Source organism: Hermetia illucens, chromosome 1 (assembly GCF_905115235.1).
Source record: "Hermetia illucens chromosome 1, iHerIll2.2.curated.20191125, whole genome shotgun sequence".
NCBI lineage: Eukaryota > Metazoa > Arthropoda > Insecta > Diptera > Stratiomyidae > Hermetia > Hermetia illucens.
Window position 1 is genome coordinate 146,981,670 of NC_051849.1, and position 26,248 is coordinate 147,007,917.

Below are 26,248 nucleotides of genomic sequence, written 5' to 3' on the forward strand. Positions count from 1 at the left end.
TATTCTATAATTAGGTTTTATTTTCCAGAAAATCCTAAAAATGAAAAATATGTAATCGCAGAAACTTTAAGGAAGAAAAATCCAAGGTAGATGCAGCACTTTATATATGTTTATTTATTCGCAGCCAATATGCGAATTAGTTGTTCAAACTTTCTCTCCAATAGGTTTGATAGTCAATTCATGCACCTGTAAAAAAACGAATGACTTTTAATCCATAAACTTTTTCAGAACTGTTTAGTTACCTGAACATGAGGCGGTGTACTTAATACATACAGTATAGCGTTAGATATATCCTCAACATTTAAAAGTGGATAACCCGTGTCTTGGAAAGCTTCCATGTTAGGTATTATTTCAGTTAAGACACCCCCAGGGCTGATACTCTGCAAATGGAGTAAAGTTTTCTGTGAATATAATAATTAAATTTGATCTTTTTTTCTAAAAGACACTGAATCGATAGAAAAAATTACTTTTGTTTGTCCAGATAGTTCACCGTACTTAATTTAGACTTTTGCTAATCATGTCTCCTATCAAGCATAAGAAAATTTTTACATCTAAAATACTTACGTCAAGATTTTCTTTGTTCGCTTTCTGAATTACAATATGAATCAAACGGAATAGTATCTACTGTAAAAGAACTCACCGTAACTTTCACTTTTGTTCCAGCATTCGCAAACTCCTGGCGATAGGTCTCAACCATTGCCGTCACCGCGAACTTAGAAGGAGGATAGATATTCAGCGAACCCACAATTGGCATCGGAACTTTATGTCCAGCTATACTGTTTATAACAACAATATGCCCATCAAAGTTCCTCTTCTTCATCGAATTGAATGCCTCCCGAACACAGTAGACCACACTCATGATATTCGTCTCCACGATATTCCGAATAGGCTGAGTGTTGTCTTCGGCTGATAAGTCCACGCCCAAAGCAATGATACCAGCATTGTTAACAAGAACATCAGTCCCTCCGAACCTGATCTCGATCCAGGCGAAAGTATCTTTCACTTCCTCTTCATTGGTGACATCACATTTCCGCGGATAGTAGCGGGATTGTAGATGTTCTGGGAGAGCGCGTTGATTTTCCTGAAGACGTTCCTCACGTCGAGCCAGGGCAACCACGATGAAACCATTTTTTACTAAATCCGCGGCGGTTGCTGCTCCTATACCGGCACTGGCTCCAGTTACTACAGCCACTTTGTTTTGCCAACGTTCCATTCTACTTCCTTAAGGCTTCACTTCACCAACTGAACTGAAACTTAAGATTTTATTGATCACTATGATCCAATGAACACTAAAAATAGTCTTATGTAGAAGGCTCTAGGAGACGAGTATGCGAGCTTCAGCAAATAGTGCTTGCTGAACACTAAGTGGACACCGCGTACTCGCTTGGTATGGTCAATTAGAACTGGTAATAGAATGAATATTCCGGCTTCGTCGAGGGAGCAATTGCAACAATTTATCTATCTGCTGTTCGTGACTGAAAGTACCTTTAGACACGCAAGAAATATTCATTGGGGCAATGAGCACTTTTATTTGAGCTATTATCATAGCTGACCGCTTTGTTTATGATAAACGCTATGCGTGAATGAAGAAGCTGCGCGACATCATCCAAAATAAAAGGCAACCATTATCTTAACGAATATAAAAGGAATCGAGAATTCACCAGCTCATTGCCTTTGATGATTCCTTTTTTTTCTGAAGAGGAAAATTGTCCCTAAAGAGCATTTGCAGAGAAAAACCAGTATAATACCGAAAACGTTATCTGACTAATGCCAGGATACCTACTTTAAATGTGAGGAGAAAAATATAATGTAACTGAAGGTACCCAATGTGAGCCACGAAAGTTTCACGCTGTGGCCCTAATTTCGTTTTGAACTCGCTCAAATTCATCAAACATATAGTTGGTGTTATGTGCAGTATCATTTGGATTTACTGGGCTGTCCTTGTCCTAAAACATCAACTCTTGAAATTAAAACAACAAAACGCCACCATGTCCATGTCTCGTGAAAACATTCAAGTAATTTTGGGACGAGACGAACCTACAGACCCTGGTTCCACCTTTCTGTGGTTATTCTATCCTCTAGCCAAAGAGGGTCATACCAGCCTTACAAAAAGTTGCTTCTAGTTCAAAGTTAACCACATGAAGAAACCAGTGCAAGACTTTCGTTCCTGTGCAAATGTTTCGACCTCAGCGTAAAAGCATTGCACCAGCCTTGGAATATTTCATCATCCAGCCTTTTCTGTTTAATATTCAGTAAACAGATATAAAGTTTCTATTGACGCCTTTCAATATTCGTCAATTTTCGGATGTATTAATTCATTATTGATTAATTAATTTTCATTTTGAACCGCCTTCAATATTCATGATAATCAACGACCCAATAATCATTAGACCTGTTTTGATAAGAAACTTTATATATCTCGACTCACCGTTCATACTTACCAATTCGAATCCCTAATAGCCATCTGGCCGCCTGGCGTTGCTTCATCTGGGGTAGGAGGTGATCCGACATCACTCCTCAATCTTTCACAAGTAAACTTTGTCTTCTTTCGAATTTCTTCAACCAATAATATTTGATTCAATTGTTGTCTTATAGAATTTTAACGGGAATTATTCCTAAATTCAGGAATATGTGTTTCTGATAATGAACCTCTAGGCACATTGCCAATAGTTTCTCTGTTTCAAAGGTTTTCCTTAATAACACTTTTATCAAGGAAAGTTACACTACTTCCTAAAATAACTACTATACCCCTTTGATACTTATGGTTTACCCATTAATTAGAATAAGTCCATTATCCCTATAATAGGTAGGAAGTTTAGCCTGTTACCTATTTCTAGATGTTTCAGCCTAGCATCTGGTATTAGGTATTCTCTCAGATTCCCTAACCTATTTCGAACAACTGTCGAAAATTGTCTCAGAATATCTACAGAAGTTTATCACCTCCCGTCCAGAATTTGTAGCTTCCCCAAGTAGTTTAGCCTACAGTAACCCGTGAAAAGTTCCACCATGATCCTAAGACTCTTTTAGTTGAATTTAATTGAGCAACAAACACCTGGGACTGTTGCATAGCGGTGATTTTGCTTTGTTTCCTAGTAAACTCTTGTTTTATAGACTTCTAGCCCAATATGGTCCGTAACCCAGAGTGCCCAGAGCTTTCTTGAAGATCCAGGGAGGTGAATGGTATTTGCGCACAAAGTGCCGGGCTCCTGTGTCAGACAGACTACCAACTAAATAACCCTTTGTTGGGTCTAAGACCTTAACTTGCATCCGTTCGAATTTATACTTTATACCAAGTATATTTAGTGTAAGAACATAGACTTCTCCTATTCCCCTTCTTCTATTCTGCCTTAAGGATATCCTGAATGTAACGCGTCACTCCATTTCACGTGTCCTCACTCTGCAGCACGATCTCAATTGTGATGTTCGGAGGCACTTGATACCCTTGCCGACAAACGTTGGTGTTTGCGACTCTCCACATTCTGCAGAAGAAAAAGGTGTGTCGGACGGCATGCACTTAATTCTTACAGTAAATGGAGTGATTTCCAAGCTAAGCAACAAAATTAGGTAATAGTCAACCTAACCGTGTTTTTGATTATACCATGGCCGAACATTTGTTAAGAGATACGGGGTCCGCCTTCAGTCCACTTTGATTATCTTTTCCATGATAGCAGCCATGCGCGGAGACTGCGGGCTCTCTCTCCTCAGGTATATAGACCTCCGCTCTGCAGTATGATGGGCGATGGAAATAATTTCAACTATTACCATTATTGTGTCTGTAACTCGCAAAACTCCTCATCGTTGTATTTGCAATAGCCTCTTGCATTACATCTCCTCTCACTCATCAGCAAATGATGCGTGCTGCATGAAGCACTGATCAGCTCATCAGCCGTCAAATCGCATCATAATGCCGAGATATTTGAGCGCCGATTTCGACAAAGCCAAAACCCACTTGAGAAGGGAGAATGCCGGAACGTACTCTTTGGCCAGGATGCGCGGACAGTTTTCGCCAGAACTAGAAAGAATCTATGCTGAGGCATCCATCTGCTGACTAGCCGCATCACCAACCCAAATGCACATTGAAAGCGACAGGACGGAGGACATTGCGGTAAATTTTAGATTTGAGATGTTCGTATCAATGCGGCGAGCCAACTCCAAATTTTGTAGGTCCCTGGCATCTGGTTGAGCCATTCCCACCGGAATCCTCTCAAGTTAAACTCTCCTCCAACTTCAACTCCCAATTTAAGTTATTACGAAAATCAGATGTAGATTCGTTCGAAACGCTAATAAACCAGAACCTCGGTCATGACCCGGATCCTGCAAGTTTTCCGGATCTCCTGAGTGTCAGACACTACGATAGTGAACTTTTATTTCGGTGCTGCTCGCAGTGGAGCGACAAGCTAATTCTTTTTTGCATACCGCAATCCTTGCAAAGCACAGTACTTTTCCAACGCGGAAGTCTTTGCTTTATGCCCGGGGTCGCTACACTTATAACAGAGAGTGTTTCTATATTGTCCTTTACAAACCTCCGCTATGTGTCCATAGGCCCGGCGCTTAAAGGATCGGTTTGGAAGGGCTTCTCGTACAAATGACGTATGCGATCTTTATTTTCCCACAACAGTTGCATGAAACAGTTGCCTATTTCCTTCTAGAGAGCTAAGGGTGCCGCAATTTGTGCAGCTAGTGATAGTTTTACAATTTGCTTCCTCCTCAGCTTCTATTCACTGGTTTTTCAGGAATTTCGCTGGTGTATAATAATCTCTAAGAGTATCCAGACCTCATTATGTGAAGCCAAGTCATTTATCCGAAATTAAATTTATATTTAGCAATATCATGTTACGAAACCACTGTGTTTGTGGAGTTTAAATTCTCACTTTGCCTGCTCTTCATCGATTTGGAAGCAATCAACAGGTTAGACATTGAGAAAGGACGACAACTAAATTCTGGCCGTAGTCATGGATGTTTGTGGTTGTCTATAATGGATAAGTGGATAGTGCACTGGGTCTATTCAAGGTCTGAGTACTGGAACTGTTGTCCTTTGTTTTATAGAACTGGCTGCTGCATTAGCATTACATCTGTAATTGCTAACGAAGGCAAGAATATAACCTTAAAATTAATATAAAAGTTCCTAAAATAAAGGAAACATCCCAGCGTTGCTCCCCTTGGGGAGCACCTGCTGTCACATATATCCTCTCCGCCCGCTATACGTTTCGTACCAAAGAAGTCTCTCCGACTGTCGTATGTGAGCTAAGTAACCATGGACACCCAGCTTGTTGTATATCAACCTCTCCAACATCTTCCCCATAGTGTATAAAAGACAGACAGTCAGGTATGAAAAGGGTCCACGGTGGTTTTTGGGACTTCGGCAGCAGAATATGTTTCCAAAATGCACTATTCAAATGTGCTTATGAACCATGCGGGCCAGATTTTAGCAATGAACTTCAGAGCTTTGTTCAGAATTCCGTTCAATTTCGGAGCTTTATTATCTCAATTCTTCCTTAGGTATCTCAAGATTTCGAAAAGATGTCCTGTTCAAGGGTTAGCTGAGGGCAACTTTCTTCTTATTGTGGGAAAAGAATTCCGATTAATTTGAACAATAGTTGCGGGCCTGTTACCTGGAGTGATTTTTCATCATCATCATCATCAACGGCGCAACAACCGGTATCCGGTCTAGGCCTGCCTTAATAAGGAACTCCAGACATCCCGGTTTTGCGCCGAGGTCCACCAATTCGATATCCCTAAAAGCTGTCTGGCGTCCTGGCCCACGCCATCGCTCCATCTTAGGCAGGGTCGGCCTCGTCTTCTTTTCCTACCATAGATATTGCCCTTATAGACTTTCCGGGTGGGATCATCTTCATCCATACGGATTAAGTGACCCGCCCACCGTAACCTATTGAGCCGGATTTTATCCACAACCGGACGGTCATGGTATCGCTCATAGATTTCGTCATTGTGTAGGCTACGGAATCGTCCATCCTCATGTAGGGGGCGAAAAATTCTTCGGAGGATTCTTCTCTCGAACGCGGCCAAGAGTTCGCAATTTTTCTTGCTAAGAACCCAAGTTTCCGAGGAATACATGAGGACTGGCAAGATCATAGTCTTGTACAGTAAGAGCTTTGACCCTATGGTGAGACGTTTCGAGCGGAACAGTCTTTGTAAGCTGAAGTAGGCTCTGTGGGCTGACAACAACCGTGCGCGGATTTCATCATCGTAGTTGTTATCGGTTGTGATTTTCGACCCTAGATAGGAGAAATTGTCAACGGTCTCAAAGTTGTATTCCCCTATCCTTATTCTTGTTCGTTCTTGTGTTTGACCAGTGCGGTTTGATGTTGTTGGTTGATTCGTCTTCGGTGCTGACGTTGCCACCATGTATTTTGTCTTGCCTTCATTGATGTGCAGCCCAAGATCTCGCGCCGCCTGCTCGATCTGGATGAAGGCAGTTTGAAAGTGAGTGATTTTTGCCAACGAATTTCGTTCATTACAACCTTGCAGCGTCCTGTGTACGTAGTTGCCTCAAAGCTCAACTGCATGTAGGATTCTGTTTACGTCTTAAGATGACAATGTCGGAATTCCCTTTTCATCTGCTGATGTTCTAGCTTCGCTCCTGTCCTTTGGCAAAGCCTCCCCGCCCGCAGACACCAGGAACTCAACAGTGAAATTTCAAGTAGTTTAATTCCCTACTTTGGTGGGAAGGCTGTCGCGGGATTGTAGTGTCGCATGTTTTCTAATGTCGAGATAAATGGCTTTGTGGGTATAGTTTTCATCCGCCAGAGCGTTCTTCCCACTAACGATATACGGAGATAAGTCAGATCGACCATCGATTTAACCCTCGATTCCACACCTTCTTCATCCTCTTTATCGCACTCTCTTCTATTCCGGTAGGGTTAAATTATCTCCCTAGTGCAACAGGGATATCCTCCCATGATGTAATCTCGTCTAGGTGCTTGCACTCAATTACTATCTCTTGCTTTTGAGCTTTAATTTTTGTTTGCTCATCTAACATCTTTTCTAACTGCCCGCAAAAACTTCCGCTCTCTTCTCGCTGGATTTGTTTAGTTCAAAACATCAGATCCCTTTTCTGCATATGCCTGATACAAATCACACTACCGTCCAAGTTTGTCAACTCCGAGTTTTTCAACTTTCCGAAGGAGATCGGCGTAAACATATCTCCTGTCTTGGAAATAATGGTTAGCTGAGGGCAGTGTAACTAGAGACCATCAACACCAAAAATGTGATATTTGATGCGCCCATAGGCGGAGCATTCACGTAGAAAATGTTCGGTGAATTCTACTTCCTTATTGCGAATACACTCGGATCATCTTCTAGATATCCTCTTCTAAACATATCGCTAACTAGCGATTTATGATTAGCCAGGGTGCCAGCAATATTTCTGCAAGTCCTCATGCTTTTCAACAGTTTAAACTTTGCAATATGTCGGTTTTGTTTTAATAGGAAAAGTTTGGCTTTCGACTCCAGTTGTTGATAGCAACATAAGCAAATACTACTGATACTCCATTTGCTCATTCCAGGGTCGGCAAGGCAGAAATTGAACCCTCTTTTGCTAAGACATCGCGGGCACTAGTTACAAGCGCCTTATCTACAATACAGTTGGTTTTAGAGCAGTGAAGTCCTCAGTGAATACTGTCTCGAAGCCGAGATCCATAGTTTGCCAATTTTGACGAGTAGCCCTTCTCGTCGTAGTTGATGCCAGAAATTCGCTTAACTTCGTAAAATAGAAATACATACAAGGCACACTACAAAATTTATCCGATGAGGCTACCTACCTCTTAATAGTATTGAAGGATTATCTGAGAAACCGCTTCCTGGCTATGGCATGCTTGAGGGCCAAAGTCCGGCAGAAATCACGTCGTGTGTACCATAGAGATCCATTCTAGTTCCGGGTCCATTATCTGCTAAAACTCGACTTGACAGAAGAGTCGCGTCAAGAAAGTTATGCAGACGATATTGCGGCACTTATTGCGGGGTAAATTTTTAAATAAGGACAAAGTAGACTTGGCAAATTAATGCCGATCGGCGAATTAAAAATACAGTCAAACCCAATGGTAAGTTCAAAATTAACGCTCGGCTCGAAGATCAAATCAAAGCAGCAGCAAAGAAGGCTGCAGTTGGGGTTGTGGCCTTAAGGGGGTCATCCTGTGTGTCGGATTCTGGGAATCGAATTTTTTTTTGGCATCAATTGTATCTAGTTACTGTTTGAGCGATTTCCCACAAGCCATCGACCACCTAAGTCCACGTCAACATCGTCAGCAATCACCAGCAGTAATTGCTGCAAGGGCAGCGTACGTCGTAAAATTCTCAAATTACACAACAAACATTAGTAACCTTGCCCATGTGCTAATATGCAACTTTGCAAGCGATTCCGTGTTCCGTGTTCCGTGAGTTAATAGTTGGAGTAGCAAATGAGTTGCGAAGTGAGTAGTATTAGGAGTAGGTTAATTTAATTATCGGGCTTAGTTAGCACGTAAATAAAAGTTAATAAAAAGTGGTAAATGTGCATAAGAATGTTGTTTCCTTCATCAAGAACAAAGCACTCCCCGGTGTTAGAGTGAACAATTATTTCCACAGCTATCATCTAAACTCAGCAGCGAGGGACAGGAGATCGTCATTTCCAAAAGAATAAGCGCGCTTAGTAAAATACTAGGCTGGACTTGGGATGACCTGTGCCATATTTTGATACTCCCAAACAGATATAATGTAGAATATATGAGCAAAGCGATCTTTTGATATTCGGAGTCGTTCGGAAATTATAGTGTTAAACACGTGATAAGTCACATGCCAGATTTATGTCGATCGCCGTAATAAAGCTCGTATTTATCGGTCCGAACGACGTTCGAATTACTTCGCTAAAAGGACAAGAATTGAAGTCAAGACTTTACATCTGTTTCTTCAAGAAACCTAAGGTTTATGGACTAAGTATAACAGATTAATGGTCAGTTAAGGTTTCATGGCTAAAAATCGCATTCTACTTTTTAAATGCGTTTTTCGCGAAACTGCATATTGAAAATCGGCTGCCACCATAGCCCAAAATCTATCCAACGAAGTTCGCTGAAATTTTTATGACTTATTCAGAACATATTTCTACGGTCCGCAAACTGGTATAATTGCGATTCATTCAGTAGTTTTTTTTTACTCATTGAAAAAGCCGTGAAAAAACAGCAAAATTCACAAACAAAAAGTTTAACACGGCACGAAAAATTTAGCTTTTAATATTTTTTAATAATCCTAGTTTGCGGACTTAATTAATTAATTAAGTCTGTACGTTAAAATGCCGTTTACTTTTTTCCTTAAGATGATCGTAGCGTCCTCTAGCGTGGCAGCAGAAAAACACTTTATTTGGAGTTGGGTATATCAATTGCTAAGTATTTCAATAACGAACTGTGCGATCGGGGTGAAAAAACTACTATGCACGCTCAAGACATTAGTAAATCTATAGTGGAAAATTCATTCATCAAGCCATCTATGGTGAAAAATTCATATTTGTATCTTTATTCAGTTCTTCACAAAAAATTTCTAAAAATAGCAAAAAAAATGGCCTTCACACGGGATGACCCCCTTAAGTTGACAACGTGCTCAACGTCTGCGTAGGTATAGGCTTATATTCTTGGTAAGGAAGTGCATTGCGCAAGTAGAAAGATGAGGAGCTTTGTCGGCGGCGTTTGCTTATCACATTGCCACTGAACCGACCGTGATGGTGATCACGGGAATGATTTCCATTTCTTTTCTTGCTAAGGAACCTAAAACCATAATTGGGAGAGGACCCACAGAGACGGGTACTCGTGAAAAGCGACAGCACACATCAAATAAGTGGCAACCTTATTGCACATAAATGAACTGAGCAGTTCATTGACAAGCTTTGAAAGAAACCCCTTATTTGAGTCCGCACCATCTTTTTAAGGTTTTTTGTGTTTTACGTCGAATTTAAGGAGGGGTCCCCATACATACAAAAGGGAAGTGAAAATTTTTTTTTCATCAAATATAGTCATGTGGGGTATCAAATTAAAGGTCTCGATTAGTAATTTTTGAAGCCGATCTAAGTTTTGGCATTTGCTGGAAAGGTGGGGAGTGGGTTGGGGGGGTTGGTTTTCAAGTGATAATTTTTTAACGGACCCATTCTCAGAAACTACACAACCGAAAAATCTGGAAAAAATCAAGAGACTGCCACTGTATGATTCCTAGGCTCCGAAATACTGTCCACATAGATACCTGTACAAATAAAGTTAATAATAGCGCATTACTATAACGTTTAGTAATTGGCAGGAAACCCTCTTTAAGTTCATCACGAAATTTTGTAGCAATGTAGGCTATAGCATAGAGAATAATTCTACCAAATTTGGTAAAAATCGCACTATTACTAGTTAAAGTTATAATAGGTCAAAGTTGTCGCTTCTGTGCAAATTCAAGATTTTGATTGTCAATATCACTTGAAAGTTGATATTTTCACATAATATATTACGTGCTACATACTGATGGGACACATGCACACTCAAATCTCTTTATAAAAGAAATACACAAAACCTTTCATACCTGAAGCGTCTAACTTCCGGTTTCCCGGCTTGTTTTCATTGGAGGTTACAATCTGGAGTTAAACAGACTTAACTCAGCAATTTTGAATAGCTTTTCCAGTTATTTGCATAGCCTCCTTAGAGATTTAGTAATCGTTGGAATAAGATTTAGTTTTATGGGGCGGCTTTAACTGCATATTGTAGGATGGGGAACTGAATGTTTTCCTCGGATTCGCTTTATAATTCAAGAATATAATGTCCGAATTCACATAGGTCATTTAGCTAGTCATTAACTTGACGCTTAACAAATTGAAGCTTTGCATTGTCTTGTTTGTTGATAAAGCGAAAATGGAATGGAGAACCTTTAGGCAATCGTCTTTTGTCGTATTCAGAACAAAAGCATGCAGAATCATAATATTGATGACCTTAAGACAACAATATCACAATATTTAAGTTAACAATATTCGCAGAATACTACCGAAACAAGATTACGCCAAATCTTGTTGATAATGTGAGAAACCGCATTTTCATGCTTGTTCAGCTATTCTAAAAGGATGGAAGGTTAATATAGTATGAATGAATATCTGTTTATTTTACCTGAAAGCAGTCGTATAATTCCATAACGATAATTATAGCTAAATGAATTTATCTTTTTCATCTGAGCAGCTTGTGATTTATGAAAAACAAATGTCTGTTTTATGGGGTAAAATTGACTTAATAAATAGCAGTTGTTCGAAAAGTCACGTATTCTCTTATTGCTGCCGGAAGTCCTGCCTTTCCCAGATCCTAGATTTAATGTAAATTTTACATTGTAGAGATAATCACTTAATTTATATCCTAAAAGCGGAAGAATGTTGCTTGGTATTTTGCGTTTTCTCACGCATGATGCCGATTTTCATAAACAAAGCTGCCAGTTACCACAACAACTCAATTAAAAGTATTGAACGACTGAATGAATATCTTTTCCATGTCTAAAGATACGCCTGAACATGAATATTTTTTAGTCACTATCAAAACGAATGACGCTTCATTTCTGACCCAAACGCATCTAGTCTGCTCTAAAGCTCAGCTAATTCTCAGATTAATCTTTTACTCGTACATAAACAAAATGTTGAAACGCTCCATCTGACGAAGCTAGAATACTCGCTCCATTACCAGTTGTAATTCATTTTTCGTCGTGCGCAGACTTAGCATTCGCTCAGTCCTCAGTGAGAATCACTTACTGAAACAGCTCGCACTCCGGTTTTTCAGAGTTTTCTATTTAAGATTCTTTTAAGTGCCTTTTAGCTCAGGCTGAGAAATACCATAAGTTTTTGATCAATTCGCAGAGTCAAAGTTGAACACGCAAAAGCAGAATGGAACGTTGGCAAAATAAAGTGGCTGTAGTTACAGGAGCTAGTGCCGGGATTGGAGCAGCAACCGCCGCAGATTTGGTGAAAAATGGTTTCATCGTGGTTGCCCTTGCTCGACGCGAAGAACGTCTTCTGGCGAATCAACGCGCTCTTCCAGAAAATCTACAATCCCAGTACCACCCCAGAAGGTGCGATGTTACTAATGAAGATGAAGTAAAGAATACTTTCGCCTGGATCGAAGCTAAGTTCGGCGGAACCGATGTTCTTGTCAACAATGCTGGCACTATAGCTATGGGAGTGGAACTATCAGGCAAAGATAACACTCAGACCATTCGAAATATTGTGGAGACGAATATTATGAGTGTCGTCTACTGTGTTCGGGAAGCGTTCAGTTCGATGAAAAAGAGAAACTTTGATGGACACATTATTATTATAAATAGCGTGGTTGGCCACAAAGTTCCGATGGCAACTGCGGGTTCGCTGAATATCTATCCTCCTTCCAAATTTGCAGTCACGGCAATGGTTGAGACCTATCGCCAGGAATTTGCGAATGCTGGAACAAAAGTGAAGGTTACGGTCAGTATTATCTACTTGTGAGTTAACTACCTTAGATCGTTTTTGTTTAAAAGCTACAATGTAGGCAGTATATATATGTATATGTATGTTGTAGTCCAAGTCCACAAAGTAAACCATGAGCACTTCAGATGTAAACATTGCTGAACCGTTGAACGAAGAGTAGTCGTTGTCTTTTCAGATGTAATATGGTTATCAAAGGTCTAAAATAGATGGGATCTTATCTGAAATTTGTTGAAGGCTGAGTTCAAAAATATTTGATGACTGAAAAGTCTATTTATAATACTTCTCCCACTTGTTCTTAAAAAACACAGATTGCAGTTATTTAAAGTAGGGGTAACAATAAAATGGTTAAGATTCTACCCTTATTTCAGAGTATCAGCCCTGGTGGTGTCCTAACGGAAATAGTGCCGAACATGGAAGATTTTAGAAAAGCGGGTCATCCACTTTTGAACGCTGAGGACATATGTAATGCGATACTATATGTATTAAGTACTCCGCCTCATGTCCAGGTAAGAAAATATTTCCGAACAAGTAGAAAAAGTAAGATTTTAAATACATTCCTTTCCACAGGTTCATGAATTGACTATAAAACCGATTGGAGAAAAAATATAAACAACTATTTTGTATAAGGGTTCTAAGTAAATGATCATATGCGCAATGTTGAATGTATTTTACTTTTTTATATATTCACAACATTCAGATGGAGTTTTGATAAAAGACTAAACTGTCACCTCCATTAAAAGACCATCTTGTCGTTGATGGGTAGCCTATAATAGTACACTACTGTACTAAAAGTGTCCACATTATTAATATGAAAGCTAGTTATTTTTACTCCCCAAGTTGTAAGAAATCACGGACTTCGTATCCGCCCCCAACTTTAAGCCGTGACTGAGGCATAGCTTTTGGAAGGCTCATCAGATCCATGTTCACCACGGAGAACTCTGCGGAATATATACTGTCTACTTCAGTGGAACGTCTGCACTTAATATCTACGACACAGTTCGCCAAAATGTATTTGGAAACGGATCCATGCAGAGCGGATACCATGAACCTAGGAAGGACGGCAGTATTGGGCACTGCGAGAAAAGGAAAACTCCTTGGGATTTGAGACATGACCGTTGTTTTATCACCTAACAAATACAAAGAAACAGAGCAAGCGGTTGAAAGTGGGAACAAGTTGGTACCCCTATGTGATCCACAGTGGACCCAGTAGACTCTTTCATTGTCGGGGATTTTCAGCACATATAAGATAAAAGTGACAAATAGTAACTTGCAACATGCAGAGCCTTTGTATTTCTATTGGCAGGAAAGTTGACAAAATTGCGCGCCCTTATATGGTGGGTTTTAAAACTAAAATCTATAAATTAGCTGGTGCCATTTTCCGTTGCAATCTAAACTAAACGATTTCATTTTTGAAGAAGGACCTTTTCCTTATCCTTGCCAGCACAACTACATAAAAATTTAGGGCTAAAATTGCAAATATCAGAAATGAGATGATTTCTTGCTTGCTTGCTACGATTTCAGCTTCTTTTTAAGCTCCCAATCAGAAAGGAGAGATAAACTTTTCAAAATGCTCATGAAATATTTTATTCGTATTATAAGCAATTAGCTTTTAAAAATAGGAAAGCAAATAGCGGCATCATCCCATGGGATCCCTTTCCTAAAGTCGGTCTATACCAAATGTCAAACACGATCAAACAATAATCTGATTACAGAGGGCATTTCTATCCTATTGTCGTGTTGCTCCATTGACATCAGTAAAGTACAGGGTGCGGCAGCATAACTTCCTTTTTTAAAATGCGCGCCACTTAGTTAGTTGATGTCATAACGGAGCGCTAGTAGTCTTGTTCAAAAGGGGATACTGTAAAGTTTTGTCCCGACACGGTTCAGTCGCCATCATGCGTTGGAATAGTGAGGAGCGTGCCTTTGCCGTTGAGGTTTACTTTTCAAGCGGATGTTCGGTTATTGCAACACAGCGTGCATTTTGAAATCGCTTTAATTTAGCCCCGTTGGCTCCCGTCCCAGACCGCAAATCAATTGTTACATGGGTCACTACATTCAGACAAACTGCAAGTGCGACAAAAGGAAGAACTGGAGTCCCTCGGCCCGTTAGATCACCTGAGAACATTGAAGCAGTGAGAGCGTCAATGTTGCGATCGCTACGGCGTTCTGCCCGCAAACACGCATCTGCCTTTGGACTATCCGATCGTTCTGTGAGAAGAATTCTTCGTGATGATCTTCATTTTCATCCCTATAAGATGGCGATAGTGCAGGAACTTTCAGAACGTGACTTCAATTCTCGGATGAACGCGTGTGAGCTTCTTCTTGATGTCGTTCCCGAGGGTGCTATTGTTTTTTTTAGCGATGAAGCCCATTTTCATTTGTGTGGGTCGGTTAACAAACAAAACATGCGCTACTGGGCTGACACCAACCCTCGAGAATTGCATCAAAAGCCTTTGCATTCACCCAAAGTCACAGTGTGGTGTGCAATTTCCTCAGCTGGAATTATTGGTCCCTGGTCTTTTGAGGAAAATGAGGTTACAGTGACAGTGAATTCGGACCGGTATGTAAACATGCTACAGAATTTTTTTTCCCACGGCTAGAAAATTTGGATTTGGGGGACACTTGGTTCCAACAAGACGGTGCAACAGCACACACTTCAAGAGCATCGATGGCTATTTTGAGGGAACACTTTCCAGAGTGCCTTATCTCAATTAGAGGCGATTTGGAATGGCCGGCACGCTCTCCCGATCTGTCCCCTTGTGATTTTTTTCTATGGGGTTTTTTGAAATCCCGTGTTTATGTGAACCGTCCAAGAACCCTACAAGATTTGAAGACCAACATCCAAGAAGCAATTGCCAATATAACACCTGCTATGCTAACAAGAGTCATAACAAACGCCAGAAATCGGTTTGCGCAATGTATGGAGAATGGGGGACGTCACCTAGCAGATTTGATCTTCAAAACAATGTAAATGAAAACTTTAGACATGTACCTACATTATAAAAAATAAATAAATATTTTCCGATGCATACAATAGTTTTATTGAGTTTTGAAAAAAGGAAGTTATGCTGCCGCACCCTGTACATTTAGTTGGCCTTATAACTGCGATTATGGAGTTGATGTGTCCGGATAGCTGAATGATTAGAGCACAAGGCTGTTATACCGAAGGTCGCGGCAGTGGAGTTTGTATCGTGATCTGACGTCGGATACCAGTTGACTCAGCTATGATTGAATACCTGAGTCAAATCAGGGTGAGCGCAATGCTGACCACATTGTCTCCTAGAGGGCACTATAATCCTCTAATGTACCGTTACGGTCTTGAATGAAGTGCGCTAATACACTTCAAGGCCCTGATCCAATTGGATTGTTGCGCCAACTATTATTATTATTATTCTAGAGTTGATCACATCTCAACCATCCTGGCGTTAACTTGCCTCTCCGGACACACTTTTCCAGTCATAGCTTTTCACCTCGAATTTCCTCTTTTCTTCCACTAATCATAGGTATTAGAAAAATCCGTGTGCCGGGTCGACCCCGACCCCATCACAGCTTGGACACTAAGGTGAGCTATCCAATTTAAACCTGTGGAGGTACTGATTGTATCCTTTATTGCCTGTGAGAAACTAGACAAGATTATAATTGATCTTCCCATACTTTCTCTTCAGCCACTTCCCGTTGGTAACCATTAACCGAAGTGCCCAAAGGCCCTCTTCTCAGTGGTCCCACCGTTGTTACCATCTACTTATGGATCTCCTTCTTTCGGCTTTTTTCAATTGTCATAAAGGAGAAATGGACCTAACGCTATATTGGTTCGTCATCTCATCTGCCAAAATGTCAATCGATATCATTCCCCATAAATACCACAATATGCGAAATGGTCCTGAACACCATTAGCGCTGTTCCTCTGCAGACTAAACTCAGTTTGTGCGCAGTATATTAAACATGCTGCTCAAACTTAGACTACATAAAGCAATGTGGTCGGTACCCTGGTTGTGAGCAGCGTGCGACGCGGCACTCCTACAGTCGCCACCATTTTAACTAGAGTCATCCATACTGATGATGGAAGGTCGCCTTTTCGCAGGTATACTCCATGTGCTGCTTAGAATTGAATTTTGTTTGTCATCAAAGTAGCAACCAATTTTATAACATCAACGATTGATCTGGCTTTACGGAGCCCTCACTGTCGATATGAAAGGCTTCCTTGGCTCTTGATAACTGGGGATAATTTATGGTAAATTACCCGGTCCACCATTTTCCGTACAGTGTCTTGAAAACATGCAGGCCTGTAGGCGGGTAACCCATCTGGAGATTTACGCAGCAGCACCATGTTCTACCGCTTCTACTTTATACGGCGCGTTTCAGGGTCTTATTTGATATGCCGTCTAGACCCGGGGCTTTAGAGAGAGAGTGCTTGCCTTGTTAGACTGGTCAAACGATACCTCTAGGAATGTTTGTGTAGACCATCCCCATGTTCTTTTCAATTTTGATTTTCGTCATGTGGATTTCCTGACCTGTGGCTTCTTCGATAGTGCAAAGGTGTTAGTTAGCTTCCCCCCCCCCTTTCCGGCAGGTGTTTATTACACCTTCGTTGGCCAGTAGTATCTCTGAGTAAACACTTCTAAGAAACTACGCCCCATTCCACTAGTCTCTTTACTCTTTATCCGAAGGTCCACGAGTTAAAATTACATGCATCGAAAACAAGATTTTTCAGAATGTTTTCAAATTCAAACAAAGTGGAGCTTGGTGGAGCGTAGCAGCTGTACATGAATACACCGCTTATTTTGCCCACATAATACCACCAGCCGTTTAACAAATGGTTTATTTGGATTAACCTCATTTTTTATTTCAATTAACGCCTCCCTGAATTCCTGGCATTTAGCTCCTCCAGCAATATGTTGTGTATCCCGCCCCTCTGTTCCTTCGCAAAAAAGGGTATTTGGTGTCCTTATTGCACCCCTTATCCTTTCCTTCAATCGGCCTGATCAATGCCGCTAATGTAACTTAAGATAAGGCATTTCTAGCACCTCATTTATCAAATGGCCAACAATTTATAAGGTGCCTCCACTGGCAGTCGCATTGCGGCCATTTGAAAATTGCTATTGGCATTTCTCAGACTTACGACGGATTCTTCCTAGAATTCCTTGAACTGTTGCTTCCAATCAGTACAGATTTCTTCCTCGGATAACACATCTTCAAGATCCTTGCACTATAAATTTCCTGGTTTTGGGTCCGATCAGTGACATCTTCGCAAATTGAATTGAAGCGTTCGATAGATTACCCTTGTTGAAGATTACAATGCCTCTGGGCGAATTCGCTCCTTTTTGAGAAGGTGGGAACTGTGAATGCCCACCCACGCAGTAACTTACTTACTTTGGGTTTAAGAAGCGGGGGGGGGGGGGGTCCCCATATATGTGTACATTTTTTTTTACCACCGAAGTATCAAATCAAAGCCGGTATTACTTTTGTCATTCATTTTAAAGTTGGGGAGTAGAAAGTGAGCATTTATTCAAAGGTGTCGTTCTCAGAACCTACTCAACCAAAAATTCTGGGAAAGATTATAAAGCTGCCACTAGACAGTATCTAGAACTCAAAATATTGTACATACTGATATATGCACAAATAAAGTTAACTTATATTATATTGCTCTGTTTTTTTTTGGAAACTTGGAAAACCTTTTCATCCTGTTCATCCTAAAATCATCCAACAAAATGAGCTGAAATATAAAGCATGATACTGCCGAAACTGGGGCAGCTTTTCCCTACCTTCCGAACTTTTGGTTCAGTTTGTTTGACTGATCAAAATAACTTTTTTCGTCTCCTTGTCTCGCACTCTTTTACATGAACAAAAATCGATCCGATCTAGTATCACTTGAATCTCGCCATGCTCTTAATGGTTTGGTCCACGTTATCCTTGTCCTTGAAAAATTCGGGCAGTTCAAATTTACTTCCAGCTAGGTGAAATGCAGTTCTTCCGAGTCATACCTCCCTTTTCAGTGAGCCTTGGTCAGTTTATTATTTACTGAGGTTACCTGAGCGTCCGTTCGTCTATCTATCTGTCTCTATGTCTGTTACACGAAATTTGGTGGAAAGGTGTCAACTGTCAACCCATGAATGATGGCCTTCTTATCTGTTATCACTTGGGTCTCGCCATGCTCTTCATGGAGTAGTCCACGTTATCCTTGTCCTTGAAAAATTCGGGCAACTCAATCAGTTTATTTCAGATTAAATGAAAGGCAGTTATCAGGGTATCATATGAGGGTGAAAAATATCCTGGAGGAAATTGACGTTTAAAGCATAGAACGCCTGAAGCCGTGTCGACGATGAATTTTGCTTTCGCTACTGGTAACACTTTTCATGCTGCTGTGATTGCATGACCTGGAAGGGTTCAATGAAGGATGCCATCTCTCCTCAGACATTTCAATGACGCTCATGGCAACTGCTTGCTCCCTCACTGAGTCACAGACCTTGTTCAAATGGTTTTGGATTACTGACAGAGGCCAGTCGGACACAAGATAAACGTTGTTGGTTCTCATTCTGGCTTGTCGCTGCACTCTTTGTATTTGCACTAATGGGCAAAATATCGTTCAGGATATTCATCATCATCAACGGCGCAACAACCGGTATCCGGTCGATGTCTGCCTTAATAAGGAACTCCAGACATCCCGGTTTTGCGCCGAAGTCCACCAATTCGATATCCCTAAAAGCTGTCTGGCGTCCTGACCTACGCCATCGCTCCATCTTAGGTAGGGTCTGCATCGTCTTCTTTTTCTACCATAGATATTGCCCTTATAAACTTTCCGGGCTGGATCATCCTCATCCATACGGATTAAGTGACCCGCCCACCGTAATCTATTGAACCGGATTTTATCCACAACCGGACGGCCATGGTATCGCTCATAGATTTCGTCATTGTGTAGCCAAAAATTCTTCGGAGGATTCTTCTCTCGAACGCGGCCAAGAGTTCGCAATTTTTCTTGCTAAGAACCCAAGTCTCCGAGGAATACATGGGGACTGGTAAGATCATTGCTTTGTACAGTAAGAGCTTCGACCCTATGGTGAGACGTTTCGAGCGGAGCAGTCTTTGTAAGCTGAAATAGGCTCTGTTGGCTGACAACAACCGTGCGCGGATTTCATCATCGTAACTGTTATCGGTTGTGATTTTCGACCCTTGATAGGAGAAATTATCAGCGGTCTTAAAGTTGTATTCTCCTATCATTATTCTTCCTGTTTGACCAGTGCGGTTTGATGTTGTTGGTTGGTTGGTTTTTGGTGCTGACGTTGCCACCATCTACTTTGTCTTTCCTTCATTGATGTGCAGCCCAAGATCTCGCGCCGCCTGCTCGATCTGGATGAAGGCAGTTTGTACGTCTCGGGTAGTTCTTCCCATGATGTCGATATCGTCAGCATAGGCCAGTAGTTGGGTGGACTTAAAGAGGATCATACCTCTTACATTTACCTCAGCATTACGGATCACTTTTTCGAGGGCCAGGTTAAAGAGGACACATGATCGCGCATCCCTTGTCGTAGACCGTTCAGGATATTAGCAGAGCTAAAGTCGTCTTCCCCATTTTACACACAATCCGAAAACGCAACTATCTCGACATCAAAGCGCAAGTATCTCGCCATTAAAATCAAGTTGCGTCCCAATGTTCTCCCTGTGTTCGGCGTTTGGACCATCCACTCATGGCCGAGAAATGGCCACAATTGTAGTGGTATTATGAATTGCCCCATATCTAGCGTAGAACAGGACAAGCTTCAAATTAGCCATCTATGGACTGAACTTGGTAGCCACGCATCATAGATTGAGTTGAAGTATATTAACAGGCCAGACTATATCCAACATAGAAGTGAATGGCAATCATAGAAATTCAAGAATTAATGTTTTCGTCCAATTTTCGAAAAATAAATTGTAACTTTTAAACTAAGTTAACGAAAAAAGGTGGGAATAAAATGAATTATCGTTGTCGTCGAGGCTATACAATTCGTTTCGAGCCTTGGCCTTCAGGGTGTTCTTCCTTCACCCATCTCGATCCATTGATTGCATCCTCAAATTTGAAAATCCGAATCTGTTCAGAGCATTCAGCGTTTTCCCGCCGGTCTTCGTCCTTCTGTTCTCTCATCGCATAACAGGTATACACATGCAACTTTCGTATACCCTTCTCAAGTGTCAGGTTGAAAAGCAAAGGTGTCATCATGATAAGGCTTACCAATTTAGAAGAAAAGTCACGTCCACGAATATTTGATGGACGCCGATGTTGAAGTCCCTGCATTTTTCTTGCAACTGTTTGACAATAGATAGCTGGTCAATTATCGATCTTCCAGTCTGAAAACGACGCTGGCTAATTCTTCTCTCTCGTATTTCGTGAAGTGAAAAGCAGTGAAAGTATTAATTGTCGCTTGTCAATTTGTTACCATTTTTTGTGGATGTCACACTTTTCAACTGCTCTTCGGATTTGTTCTTGGTTTCAGATGGAGAGAACCAAATTATTGATAACTTTAGTGGACCCCCTGATTTGATGAGTTTAGCGCGAATATCATCTATAACCTGCACGTTGTTAATTTTTTTCACATCTGATGGCTGACTCCGTTTCTTCCAATATTAGCGGATCAATGTTCCCATTATCCTCGACTATAATTCTTTCTTTTTCTAGCGGTTGAGTTGTATGCGAAGGCTGAGGAGTTGTTTGAATTAAGACGTCCATCTCCATCGTCAACAATTTTCTTTAATCCCTCGTCAAAATGTCAAAATGCTTGTCGAAGATTTTCATAATTTTCTGTCTTCATGCTTGTGCTTCGTTCTGTATGTTGTCTGTACGCTGTGCCTTGTTTTGTTTTTCTTGCTGAACGTTTCCTAGCTTTCATCATCAAACCAATTCCCCCCATTTCCCCGGCACAGGGATTCATATCCACTCAGTTCTTCCACTATTGCTTTGATAGCAAGTTTTAGGTTGTACCAGGTGTCGTCTATGGAATAGGACCTAATCATTCTTCTAGTTTTGTACTCTTCCACTATTGAATAATTTTTGCAGTTTCCCAATCTCCATGAGATTCGGTACCTGTAATGCATGTTGTGATTGAAGTCGTAGTTTGCTCGTCTATAAGATCTCACGTTATCGGGTTGAAGATAATGCCATCTGGGTACATTATCTGGGTGATTTTATAATTAAATGTTTACTACTTGCAAAGTCAATGAAGCACTAGCGCCTCGACCACAACCTTGGCTTTGAAACCACCATCTCATCTATATATCTTGATTTATATATTTTGGCATCATTCGGAGGCAATGAGCCGTACAGTCTTTCCAGACTATGGTAAAATTGGTTTTCCTTTCCTCTTCAGTTGAGGCGTTTATGTTAACAAGCGCCTTTATATTTAAGAAACTTTACTTTGAGTCAGGGCCTTCCGTGCATAGGTTTGAACTCGATAACCCTTGGTTTGTCCTTATCCATAATGAAAGCGATTCCAAACTCACGTTTCGCTGATAGCTTCTCACTTTTGAAGATCGTTTCCGACCTTCTGTTAGTTATCTCGGAGCAATTTTAATCCATTTTCTATACTCTAAAAATCCTCAGCTTGAGTTTACTGGCGTGTTGGAGTAGGTCTGTAACAGCACTAGATTTGTTCAGTGATGTAACTTTTCCCAGATACGAAAGCGTAGTCATTTATTCACTTGTACAGTCATTTTCGTGGTATCGATTCTCTCTGTAACTATTCATCCTGCCTCTGTAAATAATATTGGGTAAATTTCATTACCCTCTTATAAGACAACATCAGATTTAACCTATAAGAAAGGGAGTGATAACACAGTTAATATAATATTTGCTCCGAATATGGAGATATTCCTGCGAGCTACTATTATTAAAATGTGAATTTGTCTGAGGTATTAATCATGCATAATTTCTGCTCCTGCATTACTCCTGCATTTCTCTTTACCATTTAGCAAAACTGAGGAACAACCAACTTTATAACCGTAGACCTCGGCGCAAAACCAGGATGTCTGGAGTTCCTTATTAGACCGGATACCGGTTGTTGCGCCGTTGATGATGATAATAATATGAGGCTAGCAAATAGAAAGTGACCACCTGTGTCGTATCATCGTATTACGTTGGCCCGATACTATTTCAAACGAAGAACTTGATAGGCGCACAGGCCTGACACCCATGTGGTCGGAATTCAGTAGTGAGTAATAGGTCAAACCTTAAGCAGAGACGACAATTTCAATATCAAGGAAAGGGGAACTAATAAACGACCAGAACAAGCGGATCGGCATTAGAGACATTAGGCCTTCTCAACTTTGGACTTATGATGGCGCCGGGGCAATACATAAGAAGGTATAGTCCTATATGCAAACAGGTTTATCTCAACCTGGCATGCAAATATGGGCTGATAACCGAAACGTTTCAGTCCCGCTACTTAATACAAGTAGAAGGTAAAAGCCGACATATTCCGTATTATGATAAATCGGTTGCGCAACAATCCAATTTGAAATTAAGGTCCTTTATTTCTATACTACCGCGGTGTACTAGGAAGTAATGTGCTTAGCATTGCGTTCGCAAAGGATCATTACCCCAGTTTGTACTCATATGCGCTCAGGTACTTATTTCCAGCTACGAATATTAATCCCTTTGCCATCAGTGAAATTTCAACGGTCATCATACATTATGACAGCCCAAACCCTCAGTTGTCCGTCTAACTTTTAACAAAAAGTAGAGTGAATTCAGCATTGGACATATATTCATTTATTAGTAGCTTTACAAAACTTTATGAAGTAGTTTTTTACATTTATTCTCCAATAGGTTTTATAGTCAATTCATGCACCTAAGAAAAAGAGCATCTTCAAACTTCTCATTTTTCTTGAAAATATTTTCTTACCTGGACATGAGGCGGCGTACTCAACACATACAATACAGCATTGGATATGTCCTCAGCATTCAAAAATGGATGACCAGCGTCACTAAATGCTTCCATATTCGGCACTATTTCCGTTAAAACACCCCCAGGACTGACACTCTGAAATAAGCAAATTCCCTATTCTGGAAACAATTGCAATTTGCCTTTTCTTAAAGTAGCTCCAAATTCACGAAAGAAATTGATTTTTCATTAATCAAATAGGTTTAAAAACAGTTTTCGACAAATATCAAATACGACTGTATCTACAAAGTTCAATTCAGATAAAACTGTATTGCATCTGAATCAACAATTATGATTCATTAATGTTTACCTCCGGAAGGTTCGCTTACATTCTAGATTGCAACACATGGGGACTGTGGAGTCTGTAACCTGTAACAATCGAATACAATAAAATTCATAGCAGATAATACTTACCGTAACTTTAACTTTTGTTAATGCATTCGCAAACTCTTGACGGTACGTTTCAACTATTGCTGTCACTGCAAACTTGGAAGGAGGATAGATATTCAAAGACCCTACAGCTGACATCGGAACGTTATGCCCAAGCACGCTATTTATTATAACAATGTGTCCATCAAAGTTTCTCTTTTTCATCGAATTGAACGCCTCCCGAACACAATACACCACACTCATGATATTCGTCTCCACGATATTCCGAATAGGCTGAGTATTGTCTGCGCCTGATAGCTCTAGTCCTATAGCTATAATACCGGCATTGTTAACAAGAACATCAGTCCCTCCAAATTTTGTCTCTATCCAGGCGAAAGTATTCTTCACTTCATCTTCATTGGTAACATCACATCTTCTAGGATGGTACCGGGATTGTACATTTTCTGGGAGAGCGCATTGATTCTCTCGAAAGCGTTCCTCACGTCGAGCCAGGGCGACCACAATCAAACCACTTTTGACCAAATCTACGGCAATTGCTGCACCAATACCTGAACTCGCTCCTGTTACTACAGCTACTTTGTTTTGCCAGCGGTCCATTCTGCTTTCTTGGCTGTTCAGTTATCACTGACAAACTGATCAATAACTTCCATTAAGTCAGAGATATTCAGAACAATCTTAAAAAGAGGAATGAAAAAATTGGAGCATAAGCTTTATCATGCTTTTATGATCAATATGACCACTACAAATATGAATTAAAACTGGCAAGTTAACTAGTATTCCAGTTTCATCAAGGGAGAGCAGCTGCAACAATGCGCTTACCTGTTCCCCAGCTAAAAAATAATCTGATAATTAGTTGAGCTTTACTTCATTCCCCCTGATTGGAAGTATTTTTAGGCACAGAAGAGATAATTATTGCTACAACTAACAGTTGTAATCGTGACATTATCTCACCGGCGACCTTTTTTTAAGGAAAAAGGCCCGGTTTGTAACCACTCGCCGGTCTTCAGGAGAATTTTGGTTCAGATGAATAAAACCAATTCTTTAAAAACACTTGCATGGAATGGCTGCAGGACAGTCTGACGTGGAATGTAGCCAACCTAATAAGTGACACTCCAGGAGCCAATCCTCTCGTCTTCCACAACCGTTAACGGATTATGACAGAAACACCCTGTATGAGGTGATGCTACTATTAAGAAAAGGCTACGGATCTAGACTCTGGAGTCGAAAAACACATCACCCAAATCACGGGAGCCGTGCAAACCGTACCCATTCTGCAATTGGGAGTAACCGATTGTACTCAAGCGAGCCTCATTGATGCTTGGTGCCCTCAGTGGGTAAACTTAATCTGGCCATGACACGGCGAACCTCCTATCCCCCACTCAGGGGAATCAAACCAGTAAAGAATAGGGAAACCGGAAGCTGGACGCTTCAGGTATGAAAAGCTTCGTTTATTTTATATGAAAGAATATTTTAGTATTCATTTGCGTTATTTGATTCTAGCTAGTAATGTTTATACATTTTGCACGTCAGACCATAAGATTAGCTTGCAATTGGTAATTAATGCATTTAGTAAATTATTTTGAGCGAAAAGCGTTTTAAAGGAATTTTCCAATAGTTTACAGTAGAAAGAACACGTTCCGCTGATATAGGAATAGGACCCTGGTGTAGTGTATTCCAGCATATTGACTTCATTGTGGTGCTGATATTTCCTGTTGTTTTAGAATGCAGTAAATTCAAATTTCTGATAACTTTCCTAAGAGTAATAGAATTCATATCAAGCTTGGTGCTACTGCAAAAGCAAAAAAAAATTCAAAAAAAAATTATATATGGCTCTCATCGAAACCTTATATGACCATCATCAAAATACTACAACTCGCAAAAAGTCAACTTAGTCTTAACTTTCAACGCCATTTTTATTCAGAATAAATGTCGAACAGTAATAATGCAGATTGAGAAAAATGAATCAAAAACAATCTTATAATCTAACAAAAAAACAAGTCGGGAAACTGGAAGCTTGGTGCTTCATGTATGAATGGTTTTGTCTGCTTTTTGTGAGTATATTTGAGTGTAGAACTATCCCATTAGTACGCCGCTCGTAATATATGCATATATTATATGAGAGTATCCACTGTCGGGTGATATTGATGTTCAAAATATTGAATTTGCAAAGAAGCGACAATTTTGACCTATTATAACTTTGTTAGTATCATAATAATGCGACTTCTATCATGGTAGGATCATGCTCTGTTATAGCTTACATTGCTGCAGATTTCGTGATGCTAGGATGAACTTAAGCAGTGAATTACTAGAAATAATAGTAAAATACTATTATTAACTTGGTTTAAACAGATATTGATATGGTGGATATTTCATAACCTGGACACCATATAGAGGCAGCTTCATGATTTTTTTCAGATTTTTTGGTTGTTTCCACCCCTCCCATTCCCCGCCTTTCTAACAAATGTTAAAATTAAACCCGGCTTCAAAAAGTAATAAT

At 40.4% G+C, this 26,248-nt stretch overlaps 2 protein-coding genes across 4 annotated transcripts; one reads left to right on the forward strand and one right to left on the reverse strand.

The window, feature by feature from the left end:
- On the reverse strand, positions 1–24,348 carry LOC119653334 (farnesol dehydrogenase-like). Of its 3 annotated transcripts, XM_038057906.1 has the most exons (4): positions 23,776–24,348; positions 23,323–23,460; positions 243–380; positions 1–186 (listed from the first exon to the last, which is right to left on the reverse strand). In XM_038057906.1, exons 1-4 carry the CDS (start codon positions 24,346–24,348, stop codon positions 145–147), a joined length of 891 nt encoding a protein of 296 aa, XP_037913834.1. In that variant the 3' UTR covers positions 1–144. The 3 variants fall into 3 exon arrangements, with proteins under 3 accessions (XP_037913834.1, XP_037913835.1, XP_037913836.1); XM_038057907.1 differs by lacking the exons at positions 23,323–23,460; positions 23,776–24,348 and adding an exon at positions 641–1,427 and having other exon boundaries at positions 94–186; XM_038057908.1 differs by lacking the exons at positions 1–186; positions 243–380 and adding an exon at positions 23,163–23,268.
- On the forward strand, positions 11,876–13,117 carry LOC119653378 (farnesol dehydrogenase-like). The gene is made up of 3 exons (XM_038057926.1): positions 11,876–12,448; positions 12,820–12,957; positions 13,019–13,117. The coding sequence occupies exons 1-3, from the start codon at positions 11,876–11,878 to the stop codon at positions 13,058–13,060; spliced, it is 753 nt and encodes a 250-aa protein (XP_037913854.1). The 3' UTR covers positions 13,061–13,117.
- Positions 24,349–26,248: the final 1,900 nt, after the last annotated feature.

What these genes read in the sequence shown, in the direction of transcription:
- LOC119653378 (XM_038057926.1), top strand. Translation starts at nt 11,876, where the DNA reads ATGGAACGTTGGCAAAATAAAGTGGCTGTAGTTACAGGAGCTAGTGCC. An exon ending in GAACAAAAGTGAAGGTTACG is followed by an intron (nt 12,449 to 12,819) that starts GTCAGTATTATC and finishes CCCTTATTTCAG; the next exon opens with AGTATCAGCCCTGGTGGTGT. An exon ending in GTACTCCGCCTCATGTCCAG is followed by an intron (nt 12,958 to 13,018) that starts GTAAGAAAATAT and finishes TCCTTTCCACAG; the next exon opens with GTTCATGAATTGACTATAAA.
- LOC119653334 (XM_038057906.1), bottom strand. Translation starts at nt 24,348, where the DNA reads ATGGACCGCTGGCAAAACAAAGTAGCTGTAGTAACAGGAGCGAGTTCA. An exon ending in GTACGCCGCCTCATGTCCAG is followed by an intron (nt 381 to 23,322) that starts GTAAGAAAATAT and finishes CTCCATTTGCAG; the next exon opens with AGTATCAGCCCTGGGGGTGT. An exon ending in GTACACCGCCTCATGTTCAG is followed by an intron (nt 187 to 242) that starts GTAACTAAACAG and finishes GTTTTTTTACAG; the next exon opens with GTGCATGAATTGACTATCAA.